Below are 20,094 nucleotides of genomic sequence, written 5' to 3' on the forward strand. Positions count from 1 at the left end.
TCCTGTGGAGCAGAGTTCTACTCATACACATGGGGGTCATCGGGAGTCAGAGACAACTGCACAGCAAGTGGTTACCTGGTTCCGGTAGACGGTAGCTGGAGCAGGCTGAATTTTAGAGCTCTTGGGATCCAGTTCTAAGGCTGAGTGGGTTTTGGACTCAGAAATAGCAACTGAGTGTATAATCGCTGTATTCTTCAGTGGAGTGATTGGACTGCTCACAGAAGCCATTTACATTTGCACACTGAGGGTGTTAAACGGAGGACAGAGCCTCAGCCTAGAGACTGCAGGCAGTCCGGGTTACGAACGTCTGACTACGGACAACTCGTACTTAAGAATGGACTGCCATAATGACCACTGTATAAAAAGTTTGAGTTAAATACATATAGTGGTTCACAATAACAAATGCACATCCCACTTTGTGAAGCTCATGAAAACGTTGCACGGTTTGGGAGTGTTTCTTAAGTGTTCTGTATGCACAGAAAGGTAAAATACATACCATATACTAAGACAAACATTAGACTAACTGACACTAAATAAGAACTGCATGTGCCTGGTACAATTTACCTACAAATTCAACTTAAACGCAGACTCAAGAAGGGATCTTGTTCGTAACTGGAGGACTGCCATGTTGTAAACAGTTCTCACACTTTCTGAGGTGAAGGAGGTGTTGTTTTGTTTTTAATTTCCAACCTGTTATGGATCACCTGTGCTGTTGGATATCCTGACAACGTCACATTGCCGTAAAAGGTCCTCGGTGCGTAATCTCCATTTCTGTCCTCACTGTCAGGTACTCAGTTTGTACAGTCCTGGACTCCCACGTGGAAAACCCCGCTGTGCACCACTAGTAAACCAAGTCAAACCCCTTCTTCCCAGTGCCCAGGTTCATGTTGGCATTAGGTGGTCCGACAGCATATTCACTGAGGGGACTGAGTAGTCCCCCAGTCCTGGGAGACCTGGCTGCCTCTGACCTCAAAAGCTACCGAGGGTTCTAAATTCAGTCTATTTATAGCTAATATTAAGAAGCCCTGGTGACACAACGATTAAGCACTTTTCTGCTAACTGAAAGATTGATGGTTAGAACCCACCTACCGAGTGGCTCAGTGGGAGAAAGACCTGGCGATTCTGTTCCGGTAAAGATTACAGCCTAGAAAACCCTATGGGGCAATTCTACTCTGCCACACGGGGTCACTCTCAGTGGAAATCGACTCCATGACATCTGACAACAACATCTATAACGCTAGCGCTTTTCTAAGTGTGCTTCCTGGTATATATTGAGTTCAGTCCACGTCCAGGTTATTAGCATACCACACACACACGCACACAAACACACGCAAAAACCCACAGGGCCCTGCAGACCCAAGTGCTGTTTTTTGTTTTGAAACACTTCAGGGAGGAAAATATGACTTAAGTTTCCAACTGAACACATTTAAAGATTTAACACGTGCCTAATTTCTCTCTGTTGTTTTCTAGCCCGGCCCCTCTTCCTACGCTGGCTCGGTGATTCTTAGTCCTTACTGTCAGAATTAACTCAGATATTCCCCAGTTCAGCCCAGAGATGAGACTGCAGCTCTGGCTGACACCCTGATTGCAGCCTGTGAGAGACTCTGAGCCTGGGGACCCGTCTAGGCTGTGGCTAGACTTCTGACCTGTAGGAACTGTGACATAGTACACATCGGTGTGGTTGTAAGCCACTGAGCTTATGGGCATTTGTTATACAGCAGGGGATAGCTAACTGTCCGTCATCCCTGTGTGCCATTGAAATGTCTTCTTTTTGATACATGCAGCATTCAACCCTTCGGAATCTGAAACAATTCAGATAGACCTGTGGTCCGCTAAGGATGATCCCCTAGGCGGCCTTGGAGTGGAGGGATGCATTATCGCAGCTACTTTATTTTAGTGAGAACCCCTCTTTCTCTGGGGACTTCTTACACGATGGTGTTTTTGTTCACAGTTATCTGCACTTGTCCCATGTTCTGAATCTTCACTGTTTTCTGGACACTCTTATCTGTTGTCGTCATGATTTCTTTTTGACCGTTAATGTCAGTATGGAGGATATTCTGCTGGTTTATCATAGCAGTTTGGTCATGGTTTCTTCGGTGAGTTTTCATCACTTGCTTCATCGTCATGATCATTTTTCCTGCGGGCACTCACAGTACTTTCACCTCTGTATCTAAAGCCTGGTTGAGTGGATACATTGGGTTTATGTCGGATGACTTCCCTCTGCCCCCGTTGGCAGTAATTTTGGACTACATTCGATTTGTTTGCTGGGAGTTGGAATGTTGCGTTTCCTACTTCAAAGAAAAAAACCATTCTGACTTTGCAGATGACCTGTGAAAATCATTATGTTCTTCATTTATCTTAAAAAAAAGAAAAAAAAAATCCAGCTCCAGGATGTTTTCTTTGTATTTGTTAATGTAGGGTATGTTTGTAGTTCTTTTTTACCCCCAGTGTGCAGATTACTGTCAGCTTGAATTGGAAGCTGCCCCTTGGGGACTCTCAGCCCCCACAATAGTGCACAGCAGATTGGGGGGAGAACAGTCTTTTTTGCGCACAGAAAGGAACCAGTGTCTCCGTGACCCTAGATGGCTGTTGTCCAGTGGGAATCCTAGTGCAAACCTAATGTGTCATTGAGTGGTCTTCAGAGAGGAGCCTCTTGCCATCATTCTTTCTTCAGTCCTCTCTCCTACTGGGGAGATGAGAAGTCACATCTGTTTATTGCACTCATACTTTGCACCCAGATGCCCAGTGCAGATTGTGTAATCAGTTACAGTCATTAGACTGAATGGCTTCCTCCTTCCTTCGTTTATTTCTTTTTTATTTTTATTTAAAACAAACCAAAACTAGCAGTAACTTCCCACTGCCCCCACCCATCCCCTCTAACCACTGACCAACTCGTCATCCTGCATTCCCTGGCCTAGATGTTTTACGTAAGTGAAGTCATACAGTGTTTGTCATTTTGAGTCTGCCCTGTTTCACTGAGCAGCACGTTTCCAAGGTTCATCCATGTCGTCACATGTATCAGCACTTCATTTCTCGTTATGGCTGAATGAGATTCCATTGTATGTCTATACCACGTTTTGTTTATTCATTTGTCTGTTGATGGACATTTGGGTTGTTTCCACCTTTTGGCTCTTATAAAGAATGCTGTAGTGAACACGGGTATACAAGTATCTGTTTGAGTCCCTACTTTTCAGTTTTTGGGGATATACCTATGAGTGGAATTGCTGGGTCCTATGGTAATTCTGTTTAATTTTTTGAGGAACTGCCAAGCTGTTTTCCACAGCGGCCGCACTCTTTACATCCCCACCAGGAGTGGAGGAGGGTTCCAGTCCTTCCACATCTTCGCCAGCGCTTTGTGTTTTCATTCGCTTTTGATTATTAAGAAGGAGCACACAAAAAAGGAAGAGGCAAATGAACCCCGTCTTAGTTTGTAGAGCTGCTGTAACAGAAATAGCACAAGTGGATGGCTTCAACAAAAGAAGTTTTTCTCTTGTGGTCTAGGAGGCTAGAGGTCCGAATTCAGGGTGCCAGCTCCAGGGGAAGGCTTTGTCTCTCCAAGTTGGCTCTTGGGGAAGGTCCTTGTCATCAGTCTTCCCCTGCACTGGGAGCTTCTCAGCGCAGGGGCCTCAGGTCCAAAGGACGCGCTCAGTTCCCCATGTCACTTTCTTGGTGGCATAAGGTCCCTCTCCTCTCTGCTGGCTTCTCTTTTTTATATCTCAAAAGAGATTGACTCAAGATATAACCTAATCCTGCAGACTGAGTCCTGCCTTATTAACATACCTATCTCTAATCCTGCCTTATTAACATCATAGAGCCTAGGATTTATAGTACAGGATAGTCACATCAGATCACAAAATGGTGGACAACTGCACAATACTGGGAATTTATAGCCTAGCCAAGTTGACACACATTTTTAGGGGACACAATTCAATCCATGACAGAGCCATTTCCATTGACTTTGGCTTATGATGACTTGTGGCTGGCTGTCCACACATTGTGTCTCCTTCACCTTTTAGTCAAGCCCAGAATGTTGTGGAATGGTAGTATTTCAGAAAGGAAACCCTTCTATTTTGATAACTCCTGGCCATTCTTTCTCACTGACATAGCCTTTGCCTCTGTGTCTTACTGTTTTGTAACAGATAAAAGAAAAAAAAAAAATTCTCTGCTGAAACGCTGGTAAATCCACCTGTTAGGGGCTAATGTCACTTAAATGATTCTTACTTAAAAATATTTTTATTTGAGCAGAGTTTCTTGAAACTTAATCTGCAAAGTTAGAAGCATTGTTGAAAGGATGTTCATGCTAAATGGAATTCAGAACAAGAGAGTAAAATGAAGGCTCTGGAAAGTCCACAGGGTGGCCTGTGTTTCTCCCCGTCGCAGGGAGTGAGGGCAGCGTAGTGGGTGATGGCAGTTGGCAGTTTTACCAACGTGAGCTTATCCATTTCCTGGTCCTGTGAACTAAGCAACAACAGCAGTGAAAACATGTACTCATTGTGACATGGCCTGAAAAGTCTCAGTGACTCCCTGGGACCCAACCAGTCCTGTGATGAAATGTTTTGTTTTGTTGTGGTTTGCTGCTTTATTTTTTTTAAATCATACTGTTTCTTCTGCCCTCAGCAGTAAGACAGGTGTCTGTATTACGGGATTCTTTTCTCCCAGAGCTGAAATTCTGTCAGCTCTTTACAATTGCATTTATTCCCGTTGCCCTTCTAGGAGTGTCTGCCGAGGTGCTTTTGTCCAGCAGGAAAGTAGGTAATGGTGGGGACATTCTGCTGATTGACTAGGGAAGACTTTGACACGAGACTGTCTAGAAACAGAGGTGAACAGGGCTTGTAGCCATGGGAATGGAAACACCTTTGTTCCCTAAGCCACTTAGTACCTCTGGGTCTTGTTCTGCCTCCTTGCTGAAAAGTGAGGTTTGAACTCTGGGAGCCCAGGTAAGTATAGGATAGTCTTCTAAGCAGATATTAGTAGAGCTGTGAAATCAGTCAGTTTCAATAAAATGGGATTTGTAATATGAAAAGCTACTGACCCCTGGGTGCAGATTGTTCTTAAAAAATCAAAGCAGCGTCCATCTAGCAACACACACACCAAGCAGTTGTAATATATTGTAGGACAGAAGTTGGCTGAAAAAAGTCTAGGGGACCCATCTTCCTGCCCTGTGCGGTGGAGGAGGTTATAGAAAGAGCAAAACTATGGCATTTACCAGGAAGTTGGACAAAACAAAATAATCTCTTTCCATTTGAATTAATAGGTATAAAAAATAATCCAGGTAGATGTACCCAACAAGGTTTGTTTTTACAAGTAGTGACTTCTTTAAGACTGATCTAAAAATACATTGTTGTTTTGTAAGACAGTATGAACCAGGAAAAACAATAGCTTCAAACTATAACCAAAACATTGAACATACTGGGTTCACAGCAGGCACTTCCTGCTATGTGCTACAGGCTCACATGGTACAAGCTCGACCATTCTGTCTTTGTGTTTCATAGGGTTTTCACTTTCTTCTGTGGAAGAAGATGGTGTCCGAAGGCTCTACGTGAACAGTGTGAAGGAAACTGGTTTAGCTTCGAAGAATGGTAAATCAACGAATGTCTCTGTGTCTGTTGGTCTGTCTCTCTTAAATTCTCTTCTGGAGGTCTCTCTAGTTGGTGGATGAGACAGACAAGCAGAAAGGGTTCGTATGTTAAGATACTGAAACGTGTGAAGACACTGAAAACCCTTCACATGGACTTTATTTAGTAAACTCAGGTAAGCAAGAAGTGTCAAAGTCTTGGATGTTCTCAAACCAATTAAATCTGATTCTGAGCCCATTTATATGGAGCTGGCTGGAAATTCCATTCTGATCATAAGAGATTACCCTTCCCCACCTTCTAGTTTGATGTGGAGGTCTTGGAGGGCTTCCTGGAGCAGAACATTTGGGAAGACCCCTCTGTGCTTTGGTTCACACTGGTCAAATCTGACATTGGCCATCACCCAAGTCTGCAAAGCTTCTTCAAGACAGATGTTCAGTTGCTTCTATTCACGAGGGAATTCTTGTGTAAGTTGAGGACTGAGGGGTTCAGGAGAGGGCTGGTCCCTGCTATGCCCTCCATGAACCCCTGGTGCATTCTGAGCTGCTTGGGGAACCCTGACTCTCTGTAGTCCGTTGTACATGGCCCTCTTATGTGGATACCACCCATTGGATTTAGGGCTCACCTGAAATCTAGTATGATCTCACCTTAACGTAATTACATCTGCAAGGGCCGTATTTCCAAATAAGGTCACTTTCTGATGTTCCAGGTGGGCATGAATTTTGAGAGGATACTATTTAACCCATAGGAGCCCTGGGGGTGCAGTGGTTAAGGGCTCAGCTGTTAACCGAAAGGTTGGCAGTTCAAATACACTAGCTGCTCCTTAGAAACCCTACGGGGGCAGTTCTACTCTGTCCTATAGGGTCACTACGAGTCAGAACTGACTCGATGACAGTATTTTTTTTTTTTTTTTTAATTCAACCCACTCCTCTCAGTAGGCATTATTTCACCACTGCCTGGACTGGATGAAACTAAATCCCACAGCAAGAAGAAGGAAGCGAAGGTGCGTTTGAAGCCTTTCTTTCATTCTTCTTGCTGCCGGGTTTGGTTTCATGCAGGCAGGGGTAAGATTATACCTGTTCAGTATAAAAGACCAAGGCGTCTGGTTGTTGTGCTTGGGCATTGTACCTTGTCTCTGTTAGGGACCGCTGAGTGACACAGCCAGGAAAATGGTGGAATGCCACCCTCTTTCACCTCCTTCCATGTCCCGCTACAGCTTAGCTCTGGGTGGTTCCTGGCCCACGAGCCACCCGTGCAGGTTACATCACCTGTAAACATTGGAGAAGCGCAACCAGCAGACTGGGCGCAGAAATGACGAAGGGGAAGTAAAGTCACAGCAATGCCTCCATCGTGGACTGTAGTGAGAGGGACTTTCCTTCCTTGCTGTCTTGGCCAAAGGCAGCCCAGAGGCCAGAGTCTGACATATTCACTGAGCTCTCAGCCAATAGAGCTGATGGGATTTTTTCCCTTTCAAACCTAAAGACTGATTTTTATCTCTTTCGGCAAAATGAGTGTGCCAGTCAGCGTGGCATGGGGGCGGGGAAACTCTGCCACCACGGTTTCAGTCACATCCTGTCTTAGCTGTTTGAGTCTGAGAACCTGGCATTAGATGAACACTAGCAGTCATCTGCTCCAGCCCACTTACATCTTACAACACTCTGCAGATGCAGGAGTAATGTTCATCTTGTCCCCTGGTATCATGAAGGCCATTAAAATGCCTGGCACCTAGAAGGCAGTGTCAGGAAAGGGTCTGGTGGTGTTTTATAGCAAATCTAGGCTCCAGTTGAACACTCCCTGGCAACAGAGCTCACTGTGGGCCATACAGCCTCTTTGGGGGGGATCTCTGGTTATAAAAAAATCCTCCTTCTTCACCTTCCATTCACTGGTCTAGGTTCTCCCAGTTCTTTGTAGCCAGGCTTTGACATCATTGTATTTCAACTGCTAAGTCTTTTGCAGGTTCAACACTTCCACGTTCCTTCAGTAATTCATTTGATTGTAGAACCAACTCTGGTCATTACTCTCTGGATATGGTCAGGGTGCCCTTGCCCCTCTGAAAATGGCCAGAATATGGTAGGACCAGGGAGAGTCTAGAGGGGCAATACCTAAACCAGTTGCTGTTGTGTTGACTCCGGTTCATGGCAGCCCCATGTGTGTCAGAGTAGAACTGTGCTCCATGGGATTTTTAGTGGCTGATTTTTCAAAAGCAGATCCACAGGCCTCTTTTTCAAGGTACCTCCGAGTAGATTCCAACCTCCAACCTGTAGCTGGATCTGAGTAATCTGTTTGCATTAGTCCAGCCTAAGTTTGGTTTTTATTTGCTTATTTTTGTTAGCTGCATATATGGCTTTTTGCTTGTCATGAGCTGATGGTCAGTCCCCAGGTTCTGGCTTTACCTGGCCCTCTGCACATGTAGACTGCTATTAGTTGGATCTCGTGTTGGCTGTACTTGTGGAACCTACATGCTTTATCCCTGTTTAATTTGGGCATGTTTGTTTTGGTCCATTGTTCTACTCCCATCCTTCTGCTCTTGGAGACATCTGAGGTTGGTGTATTCATTTCCTAGGATTGCCATATAACAAATTACCACAAACTGAATGGCTTAGAACAACAGAGATGTATTGTCTCACTGTTCTTAAGTCCAATGTTGGGGCGTTGGCAAGCTCTGAAGGCTCTAGGGGAGAATCTGTTTCAGCCTCTCTCTTGGCTTCTGGTTTTGCTGGCAGTCGTTGGTGTTCCTTAGCCTATAGCTGCATCACTCCAGGCCCTGCTTCCGTTTGGCCTTTTTCCCTGTGTGTCTGTGGGTTTGTGTCCTCAACTTCCTTTCTTTTCTTTTATGAAGACATGATTCATTGGCTTAGGGTCTATCTCAATTTAGTATGACGCCATCTCAACTAATTATATTTGCAAAGACCGTATTTCCAGATAAGGTCACATTCTGAGGTTCCAGGTGGACGTGAGTTTTAGTGGGACACTATTCAATCCAGTGAAGCCCTGGTGACGTAGCGGTTAAGAGCTCCGCTGCTAACCTAAAGGTTGGCAGTTTGAATCCACCAGCAGCACCTTGGAAAATCTATGGGGCAGTTCTACTATGTTCTGTAGGGTCATTATGAGTTGGAATTGACTGGACGGCAATGGGTTTTATTCAATTCAGAACAGTTGGGATCAGGCATTTTCTTTGCTGTCATCTAAATTTTCTACCAATAGCTGCACACCAGGTCAAGAAAGTCATGTGCCACTCTGCTCTAGACAATTTGCACCCTGACCTGTAGGTGAATGTTCTTTGTGGAAACTTGCTCAGATAACTGTATATCCAGCTCTCTGTGCCATCTTGCCCACGATTCTCCTTCTCGCATTTTTAAATTTTACAAATCTGTGTATGACAAGCAGTGCTGAAATCGGGATTGCAGGTGAAAGACCAGTGTCCCACATGGAGTGAATGGAAGTGGATCTTTCCTCCCACAGTCTAACTGTGTTTTGGGTCTTGAGCAAAGATAATCTCATTTCATTTGCTTTTCCTTCTTAATCTTAGACATTAAGATTTTTTTATGTTAAGGAAGTCATGTGGCAAACTTGTATTTACTGCATTGGTTTACCAAACCCTTTAAATTCACCTCTTCTTCATGTGACTTGCTTTATTGCATATCTGATTCAGTGTATGCTCACACTAGCAGCTAGGGTGAGCTTTGTGCAGCTTGGGTCAGATTATGTCAAACTTCTGATTAAGTCCCTTGAAGGGATTCCCATTGGATTTTCAACAGTTGTTCTCAACCAGGGCCATTTTGTCCCCTCTTCCCTGTCACGAGTGGGAGATGCTACTGGCATCTAGTAGGTTCAGGCCAAGGATCCTGCTATACATCCCACAGTACAGATGACACCTTCCCCACCAAAGAATTATCCAACCCAAAGTGTCCACAGGGCTGAGGTTGAGTAACCCTGGTGCAGGGTCTAGTCCGAGTCACTAACTATGGGTGATTAAAAAAAAAAAAAAGGAGAAACGAACTTGAAGCCTTTGAGTTGATTCCAACTCATGACAGCCTTATGTAAGTCAGAGTAGAACTGTGCTCCATGGGGTTTTCAATGGATGTAACCTTCCAGAAATAGATTGCTAGGCCTTTCTTCCGAGGTGCTACTGGCTGGACTTGAAATGCCAACTTTCCGGTTTTCAGCCAAGTGCAAACCATTTGTGCCTACTGCGAGTAATGGGTCCTGCATGATCTTGTTTGCACCCACTTTTTTTTACCTCATCTCTTGCAACCCTCTCTCACATAGCCCTTCCTTTCCTCGTCACTGCTGCCCTATTTAAGTGCTAGAGCATGCCAGTAGGTCCCAGATAGTTGCCCGTTTCTATATTTTGGTCTTAGATTCCTGTTGGAAGGGAGATATTTGTTACCTCCCCACCGCCACCATCACTACCAAGTCATGAGTATTTTCCCAAGTGAGGAAACGAGGCCCTTCAGCCAGTCTCCAGAGTGATGTGGGAGTTCATCTGAAGTGAGGCGAGGTTTGACTTACTCGGATAGCCTTACACCTCCTGAACTGACGACATGACCCCTTACGTGGTGGCAGAGAGGCCCCAAATATACACAGCACCCTGTGACGGGGCTGCTTTTACGTTCTTTTCATTTCAGTTTGGTTAGATCAGTTCATTAGGAATGAGGGTTCAGTTGACTTGGCAAGGAGACAAGTCCACAAAGATAAAAGGCTTCTCAAACGGGAAGGAAAAGGTTATTCCTTAGGGTAAGGAACTCACACAACTTTTACCTGCTTCACAGCTCTCACTGTAGTTGTCAGGAATTGTTTCTGAGCTGCGTATGTGTTTGAGAGAGAGAATTTTCTCTCTCTTCTACCAGATTTTAACTGTGAGCACCATGTTTATTGAATATCTTCAATGTGTCAGGTGTAATGCTGAGAGTTTTACGTGGGTTCTTTTATTTAACCTCATTTAACCCATTATTCCTCTTACATGTGAGGAAACTGAGGCTGACAAAGATGCAGTCACATGCCCATAATCATGGAGCCCATACATGGCTGCGTTAGTGTCTAAGGACAGCCATAACAAAATACAAAGTGGGTGGCTTTAAAGGACAAACATTTTCTCACAGTTCTGGAGGCTTTACTGAAGCCCAAGTTTAGGGTTATCGTCCAGGTGGATTCCTTCTGAGGGCTTTGAGTAAGAGTTGCTCCAGGCTTCTCTTCTAGCTTCTGGCGGCTGCAGGCAGTCCTTGGTGTCCCTCTGCTGATGGTAGATGCAGCTGCCTCCTTCATCACGTGTGACTGTTTTCCTGTTTGTCCTTCTCTTTTATAAGGTGCCACTCAGAAGGGATTTGGATTGGGACCCACCCTACTCTAGTACGACCTTTTTTAATGTAGCCGATAATCTAAAACCAAAATATAGAAACCCTATTTCCCCAAACAGGGTCCCGTTCAGAAGTGCAGGGGTTAGGACTTCAGCCTGTCAGTTTTGGGGGACACAGTTCCATCTGTAACTGGTGAGGCTGAGACAAGAAGACTCCGTGAGGGACTTTGTTGCTCACCATCGCTCGGCTGCCTCCGCTCACTTCTTAATTCTGAGAATCGCTAGCTGAGGTCTCCCCCTGCATTGTTTCCTATTGCCGCCATGACAGATTACCACAGAGTGGGTGGCTGAAGGCAGCAGATGTGTTCTCTCACAATTCCGGGGGCCAGAAGACCAAAGTCAAGGCGTCGGCAGGGCCGTGCTTCTTAACAGGCTCTAGGGGAGAATCCTTCCTTGCTCTTCCAGCTTTTGGTTTCTCCGTGTGTCCTTCGGCCGGTGTCTGCTTGATGCCAGTCTCTGCCTCCATCCTCACACGGCCTTCTCCTCTTCCATGTGTGCCCTTCTGTTTCTAAGGACGCTTTGCCATTGGATTTAGGATAGGACCCACCCAGATAATACAGGATGCCTTCATCTCAAGGTCATTAGTTTCATTACACCTGCAAAGACCCTTTTTCCAGATAAGGTCACGCTTACAGGCTCTGGGACACGGACATATCTTTTTGGGAGGCCTCAATTCAACCCACCACCCCTTGCGGTCAAGTCGATTCTGACTTATAGTGACCCTATATACAGGACAGTGCAGAAGTACCCCATGGGGTTTCCAAGGAGCGGCTGGTGGATTTGAACTGCTGACCTTTTGGTCAGCAGCCATAGCTCTAAATTGCTGCATCCGCAGGGCTCCTTCAACCCACTGTGCCCTCTATGCTACTAGTTAGTGGAACTTCTTTTAAAAAGATCTCCGAGATGTTTTTAGTTTTTAAGACTTCTGTTTGGCCTTACATTACTTCCTTTAATATCTAACAAAAAGAAGAAATGTCTTTAAGAGAGAGTTTAAAAAAAAAAGCCTGCTTTTCACTTCAGATGCTCTGATGCCAAAGTCTTATACCTAAAAATGGAGTGGTCAGCTTTCCAGAATTCAGTAATTTCAGCTTCTCGTTATGGGAAAAATATTCTTATTTTTTCTTCCATCCTGTTCCCACCCATGATGTTTCTTGGAATATTTTACGATAAAAATTGATATCAAATATTTTGGAAACCCAAGTAGAGTTTGGCCGGGGCATGTGACCCACCCAAGTTGGGACTCCCTTCTTAGCCGAAAGAATACTTTTTTTCCTTCCATGTCATTCCATGACTTCTCCCTTTCTGAAACTGCTAGAATTTTCTTTTAATACCATTTGACCTTCCCCACGGGGCGGCCACAGCTTTTTGCTTTTCTAGGTTAGGCTTGTCTGTGGCTATTCCTTTAGATCACAAACTGTGGCAACTCCCCCAGCATGCTTTGCAAAAGAAGGGGAGCCTTTGGGGACCTACCAAAAGACATTGACCCCAGGGCCCTGAAGTAGTAAAGTAAAGGGCAAGAAACGATAGCATTTGGTTCTGTCAGTTGTGGTCTGTGAATGTGTCGGGAACAAGGCGAGCACACTTCTGCAGTCTAGTGGGGAGGCTGCTCAAGGCATCTGGGTTCCACAGACATGACCAGTTGTTGACGTGAGGCTGTGCCATATGTGTGTGCTGCAGTGTGAGCGTGGACAAGGCATGTCGGTTTCCTTCTTTCTCCCTCAGCTGTAGGAGGATAGCTGGAATTCACATTTGTGGAGAGAAATCGCCAGATGCTTAGAACATATTCAGAGACCTGTGAAAGGAGTGACTGTGTTTGGTCGTCATCTTCAGGGCTATAACGCTCTAGTCTGGAACCTTCAGAGACCAAGGCGCACACTGTCACTTAATAGTCGCTTTTGAGCACTGCAGCCTGTTTGCAGCACCTGGGCTGTGAGACCGGGGGTTGGAGAGCTTGTTGGAGTCTTTGCAACAGAACTTCTAAGGTGTTAAGATCTGATTTGATGGTGCTTTTTTCTTCTTCTTTTTTTTTTTTTTGAAATTAAAAGATTTCCGTCTTGCGTTGGCAGGCCTGAAAGCGGGAGATGAGATTCTCGAGATCAATAATTGTGCTGCTGGCACCCTGACCTCATCTATGCTCAAAGATTTCCTCACGCAGCCGTCGCTGGGCCTCCTGGTGAGGACCTGCCCCGAGCTGGACGGGGGAACGGAGCTGCTGGAGAGCCCACCCCATCGCGTAGACGGCCCTCAGGACCTCAGCGAGAACCCCCTGGCCTTCCTCACTAGCAACCCAGGTATTGCTGCTTGTGGTGTCGGGGGGCGCGTCTGAGCTTGGCTGGGCCAAGGACCGGGAGGTTTAACGTGTGCTGGCATATTTAGGTGGGCGGCCTGGGTGTGCCCACCAGTGTGCAATGTGTTTGTGAGGTTCACTGATTTCTGAGTGTGGATCTCCCATCAGAGTCTCAAAGGGGCAGTGAAATTTTCTTTCAGTGAAAGGCTGCTTTTCTAGAAATCTGCCTGTCACACACACAAAGCTTTATGATGCTGTTGCTGTTTGTCATTGTGGAGAAGCCACTGTGTCTTGGCTTTGGAAACAGCTAGGTGGACACAGAGCTGGGATTATTATGTAAGATGCTTGGACTCTGATTCCTACCCCCACCTCATGTTACCATCCCCCACACCGGCTGCCCTGCTTTCCCTGCTGTGTGACAGAGGACATGGGTTGGGCTGCCCAGAGTGGACTTGTGCCCAAAGCTCTTGCCCCATGTTCATCCCCTGGGCTCCTCCCATCTCAAGTCTGAAGGAGCCCAGCAGCGGAACCCCCTGCCAGACCCCATCTGTTGCTCTTCCTGTTTACAGTCATCCTTCCTTGCTTCCTGGCCACCTTGTACTCGCTCTAAAAGAAGCAGCTTGAATGCTACCTGTCCTGGGAAGCCTTCCTGGGACCCCACAGAGCTGGCTGTCTCCTCCCAGGGCCCTGCACGCTTGCCTTCACATGGGCCCTAATCATATCATCCTCTGCTGCCAGGCTCATGTCTCTCTTCTGAGTGTGTTTCCTGGGCCTGGGGTTGTGTTTCCTTGATGTTTATCTCCTCAGCTCTGAGTGCACGGTCTGCACACAGGTGCCCATTCTCGTTCAGCAGGGGAGTACGTGGACAAGGCAGCTGCAGATCGGTGTCACGTGTTTCTCCACAACCTGGTTCTGGAGTTTGGGTTGATTAATAAGTCAGCGGGGGTTTTGGAGACATTTTCCTTTTCCAAGACATAGGTTAAAAATAAGTCTTCAGTTTCAAAATTTGAGTGTAGGTATGTCAGGTATTCTTGCCCTGCCATTGCTTTTCAGATAACCTAAAGCTTGGCTTCCTGTGAAATTTTAAGTCCTGTAACGGTTCGTTCTTTTGCTCAGTGGTGCCCTGGACAAATTTGGCAAGTTGAGGCTTCAGGGAATGGAGTGTACTCGTTGCTGTTGTCTTCCTGGCTGGTGATGTCACTGTGGCACCCTCACCCTTTCCAAAGCCTTTAAAATTGGCTCCAGTAAGCTATGTACCCTTAATAGAAGGGAATCCAGGCCATGAAGAAGGAGCCCTGGTGGCGTAGTGGTTAAAGCAATCGACTGCTAACCAAAAGGTCGACGGTTCAAAACCAATAGCAGCCCCACAGGAGAAAGATGTGACATTTTGCGTCTGTAAAGATTTACAGCCTTGGAAACCCTATGGGGTCACTGCTCATGAGTTGGGATGGACTCGATGGCAGTGGGGTTTTAGACCATGAGGACTGTTCTTTTACGTGACCACAAGATGTCAGGCTTGATCTCTTAAAACTCAGCTAACAGATAAACAGTTGTTTCTGTAATGGGTTTGAGTGAAGTATATGGTGCCAGATTAGAGTACTTAAAAGGTTTTATTATAAGGCCTGGATGTATGTTCTCCAAACTGCAGTGTGTGCTCATCTTTGAGTGTTCTGTCTGCGCCCTTTCTGTGGGTTATGGGTAGAAGGCAGGGCTTGACAGGTTACTACCGACAGGCTGTGTAAGTCCAGACGCACTGTTTTTGTAAATAAAGTTTTATTGGAACGTATTCGCTCTCTCTTTTTGTGTATTGTCTGTGGTGCTTTCCTGCTACAGTGGCAGAGTTGACTAGCTATGACAGAGACTGTATGTTTTGTAGAGCTGAAAAAGTTTACTTCCTGGCCCTTTACAGGTGATCTCTAATATGAAGTATGACTGAAATTGCTCAACACAATTTATTCCTCTAAAGATTGTTGTTGTTAGGTGCTGTTGAGTTGCCCCGACTCAAAACAACCCCATGCACAGTGCACCAAAATGCTGTCCAGTCCTGTGCCATCCTCATGGTCGGTTGTGGATTGGTCCGTTGTGGTCCACAGGGTTTTCACTGACTGATTTTTGGAAGCAGATTGCCAGCCCTTTCTTGGTAGTGTGCCTTAGTGTAGAACCTCAGCCGAAACCTGTTCAGCATCCTAGCAACATGCAGGCCTCCACTGACAGATGGGTGGTGGCTGCGTATGAGGTGATTGGCTAGAGATTGGACCTGGGCCTCCCACATGGAAGATGAGAATTATAGCACTGAACTGATGGTCACTGTTAATATTTTGGTATATTTCTTCTTTTAAAAAAAATTACGTGTACACAAACATATACACATACATGTCTGTTTTACAAGTATTTTTTAAAACACATTTAAAATTAAAAAATGTGTTTGTGTTTAATATGTATATATCTGTTTTGCAAATATCTGTGTATATACCATATATACAGTTTAGTATCCTGTCTTTCATGTGATGGAATTTTAAACGAAACAGTAGACTTGTACATCTAACCACAATTATCCTTGAGTCCAGTCACCTTTGGAGGAAAAAGAGAAAAAAAAAAAAAAACCAAACACATTGCCATTGAGTCGATTCCAATTCAGAGTGACCCTGTAGGACAGAGTAGAACTGCCTCATAGGGTTTCCAAGTTGCGGCTGTTGGGTTCAAGCAGCTGACCTTTTGGTTCTCAGCCTAATGCTTAGCCACTGTGCCACCAGGGCCCCTTGGCTATGGGATTATTTCACTGGACCTACCATTGTTTAAAACTTAATAAAACTGTTGCTTTAGGATCATTCTGAGGGCATTTATTCATTCCTTTGTCTCTACCAATTAACTTTCATAACTTGGAACTGACACTTGTTAAAATTTCCAGTGTGCCAGGCACCAAGCTAGTGCTGAAAGGATGATGCCGACCATGTCACAATTCAGCCCTCAGACTCACATGTCAGGGTAGTTCTTGTTTTTTGCATCCCCGGGTGGCACAAATGATTAAGCGCCCAAGTCCTGGCTAAAAGGTTGGCAGTTTGTACCCACCCAGAGATGCCGCGGAAGACAGGCCTGGCGATCAGCCTCTGAAAGGTCACAGCATTGAAAACCCCGTGGGGCACAGTTCTACTCTGACACGCGTGGGGTTGCCATAAGTCGGAACTGGCTCAGTGGCAACTAACAACAACGTCTTTTAATATGTGGCAATGGTCACAGTCATTCAGAGCAAAGTCTGCTCAGTCTTTGGTAATCAAGCTGCTTTAAGGAGGAAGCATGAAAATACAGTTGTGGTGTTTATTTTCTTGAAAGGTTTCTAAATTGGCTTCAAATTTAGTAAATTCCAGAAGAATTCTCAAGTGCTCTCTGCAGGCAGCACTGTTGGGCTGGCTGGGAAGGAGAAGGTTGGGTCAGCCTGTCTGCTTCTGGTGGCTTCCATTTCCGGTTTCCCATTGAACAGTGAAAGATAAAAGGAGAGTCAAGTAAACAGGATGAAATAACCTGAAAGATTGCTCAAAAATGAGGCAGAGATACAGCGCTATTCAGAGACAGCTGCACATAAAATAGAAAACAGTTAAAAAAAAAATTACACAATGAGCAGGCTGGACCACAGCCTTAGTCTAAATTTAGAAGTAACTAAAAATAAGAAACATCCTGAGTGGCAGGTTTGAGGTTGGATGCAGGCCTGTCTTCAGATGATCATCTTGGATGTTTGGCCACCTTGAGAGGGCTTTGTGGCGTCTCAGGGCTCTGGGATCCACGTGAGCCTGTGATGTCTCTACTACTGGAGGCCAGCCCAGCCAAGCTCCACCTGAGCTCTCCGTGTCTCCAAAGCCCACATAGGCAGGCCTGGCCAGACCCTCACCTGAGAACCCTGATTGAAACATGTGATCAGTTTTCAAGGCTGGATTACTTCTGAACCTCCTTCACACACGGCAGGTTGTTTTTCTCTGTGTAGAAGCATCACTGCCCAGTGGCTAAGACTAGGTTCATTTTTCCTTGGGATGGAGTCCTCCTTCTCCTTCATTAGCTTCATGACCTTGAACAGGTTGCTTAATCTCTCTGTACTCCAGTGTTCATATCTATAAAATCAGGATAATACTGTATGACCTATCTAACTGCGTAGTTGTGAAGATTTAATTGGTTATATAAAGTAGAAGGAGCCCCGGTGGTGCAGTGGTTAAGCCATTGGCTGATAATTGTAAAGTTGGCAGTTCAAACCTACTCAGCAGCTCCATGGCAGAAAGACCTGGCAATCTGCTTCCCTAAAGATTACAGCCTAGAAAACCCTACGGGGCAGTATGCTCTGTTCCAATGAGGGGTTGCAATGAGTTGAAATTGACTCAGTGGCACCTAACAACAACCATATGTAAAGTGGAGTCTCGGGAGTGGACGGCTACTAACCAGAAGGGTGGCAGTTGAAATCTACCCAGAGGTACCTTAGAAGAAAGTCCTGGAGATCTGCTTTCAGAAGGTCACAGCCACTGAAAAACCTATGATGCACAGTTCTACATTGACACACACAGGGTCGCCATGAGTGGAAACTGACATGATGGCAACTGGTTCATGTGTAAAGTGTTTGAATAGTGCTTAGCAAGTGCTTAATAAACGTTGTAAACCCAAAACACAGTCTGTTATGGGGCTTGAAAATTCTCTGGCTTGTGTCCTAAGGCTGCTTGTTTTTTTTTAACTTCTTGTTGCCCTCTTCTCTTACCTAACCTGCAGCAGGTGAATTGTCTGTTGACTAAATCTGTGACTTACACCTTACTTAAAGGATTTTCCTTTGCCAAGTAGAAAAGCAGAAACGAATTCTGTAGTCTACCATGCTGAAATGGAAACCCTGGTGGCGTAGTGGTTAAGTGCTAACCAAAAGGTCAGCAGTTTGAATCCACCAGCCGCTCCTTGGAAACCCTAAGAGGCAGTTGAACTCAGTCCTGTAGGGCCTCTGTGAGTCGGAGTTGACTCGACAGCAACAGGTTTGGTTTTTTTTTTCTTCTTACAATGCTGAAATAGCTGGACCCTTTACAGAGGGCATAATCACTGGGTCTGGAGAGGGGCTGGCCTGTGTTTGTTGTGGTTGCTTAAAATAACCTCTGTGTTTCTAACAAGCAGCTAGGATGGGGAACTACTGCCTTGGGATCTTAGGTCACCAACTCTTCCTGGCTCATGGAGCCTCTTCTTTTCTTTACTGGTGGAAATGGGAAGATGACTGCAATGTGCGATCACACACAGACTTCTGTAGTGGTGTTGGTGGGTAACATTTCGTGGCCTGCCTCACTGAGATCTTTGTAATGAGAACTCTGTTAGGTGGGCCTGGGGTGTATCCCCAGCTCTCCTTTTCTGGTTAGAAGGAGCTGTGGTGAGTGGGGTGCCTTGGTGGCTTAGAAAGCCAGGCTTCTGGATGAAGAAGTGCTACCCTCAGTGCGTCCTGTAAAACTCATCTCCTGTTCTCGACCATGTGCCACCCTCAGTGTGTCCTGTAAAACTCGTCTCCTGTCCTTGGTCATTTACCATCCTCAGTGTGTCCTGTAAAACTCGTCTCCTATCCTCGGTCATTTGCCATCCTCAGTGTGTCCTGTAAAACTTGTCTGCTGTCCTTGTTCATTTACCACCCTCAGTGTGTCCTGTAAAACTCGTCTCCTGTCCTCGGTCACTTGCCACCTGCAAGACCTGTTGGAATCTTACTGGAGCTACTTTCATCACTTTTTAATGCCTTTGTTTTTGTACCACCTGGTGGGGCAACAGGGAGGATGTTCAGGAGAAAGCAGACAGTCTATTCAGTGGCTGTGATTCTGGGAATGTCCTTGGAGCAGAGAGGAAGCTGGAGGAGACCGTGGCAAAGGTGTCTTTGTGTTGGGTTTCCAAAAGGCCTCTTTACCCTTCTTGTCGAATTTATTTTGAATAATGACCTCAGCTTAGGTCAGGACTTTTCAGCAGTGATGCTGTTGATACTTTAGGCCAGATAATTCTTTGTTGTTGGGGGGCTGTCCGTGCATTGATGCTTAGGAGTATCTCTGGCCTCTGCTCACTGTTGTTGGGTGCCATTGAGTAGATTCCAACTCATAACGACCCCATGTGATAAAGTAGAACTGCCCCCTAGGGTTTTCTTGGCTGTAATGTTCATGGCAGCAGATTGTCAGGTCTTTTCTCCTGCAGAGCTGTGGGTGGATTCGAACCACCAACCTTCCCTTTAGCAGCCAAGTGCTTAACTGTCTTACCACTGGGGCTCCTTACTCCATGGCGATAAAACCTCCACTGCAAGCTGTGGCAGCCAAAATTACCTCCATACATTGCCCAATGTCCACTGGGGGACAGAATCACCCCAGTTGACAACTACTGGCCTAGTTGATTAGAAAACTTACCCACATCACTCCAGGAAAGAAAGGCAGTAAACATCAACATAGTAAAGTGAATCTTGATCTAAAATAAATAAATAAATAAATAAATTTTTTTATTAAACATTTATGAGAGGATTTCAACATAAGCACTCTTTGTTGGCATCTTTTTTTCTTTCCTTTTTCTTTCTTGGGACAAGGAAGGAGGGGAATACAAGTCATTGCTTACTCTGAATGCTGACGGTTCCCCACATGCCAATGAAATTGTTCCAGCGTGAGGTGTTGCTCACTTCAGTTAGCATTTGCGACAGAGATATGTCAACCAGCAACTGTGCAAAACCTCAAGTTTTATGTAAGTTATAAGAATCATGGGAATCCCTGGGTGGTGCAGATGGTCATTGTGCTTGGCTGCTAACCAAAAGGTTGGTGGTTTGAGTTCACCCAGAGGTGCCGCAGAAGAAAGGCCTGGTGATCAACGTCTGAAAACTCAGCTGTTGAAATCTCTGTGAAGAACTCTTCTAATCT

The 20,094-nt window shown here is 45.5% G+C and overlaps 1 protein-coding gene across 8 annotated transcripts in view; it reads left to right on the forward strand.

Annotated features, from left to right (window-relative positions):
• Positions 1 to 20,094, forward strand: part of TIAM1 (TIAM Rac1 associated GEF 1) — a 438,421-nt gene that overhangs the window by 360,068 nt on the left and 58,259 nt on the right. For all 8 annotated transcript variants that reach the window (XM_049858598.1, XM_049858601.1, XM_049858599.1 and 5 more), the window contains 2 exons: positions 5,493 to 5,579; positions 12,996 to 13,220. In XM_049858598.1, coding sequence (XP_049714555.1) covers positions 5,493 to 5,579; positions 12,996 to 13,220 — 312 coding nt within the window. The remainder of the gene's footprint in view (positions 1 to 5,492; positions 5,580 to 12,995; positions 13,221 to 20,094) is intronic.

Source organism: Elephas maximus, chromosome 18 (assembly GCF_024166365.1).
Source record: "Elephas maximus indicus isolate mEleMax1 chromosome 18, mEleMax1 primary haplotype, whole genome shotgun sequence".
NCBI classification, from domain to species: domain Eukaryota; kingdom Metazoa; phylum Chordata; class Mammalia; order Proboscidea; family Elephantidae; genus Elephas; species Elephas maximus.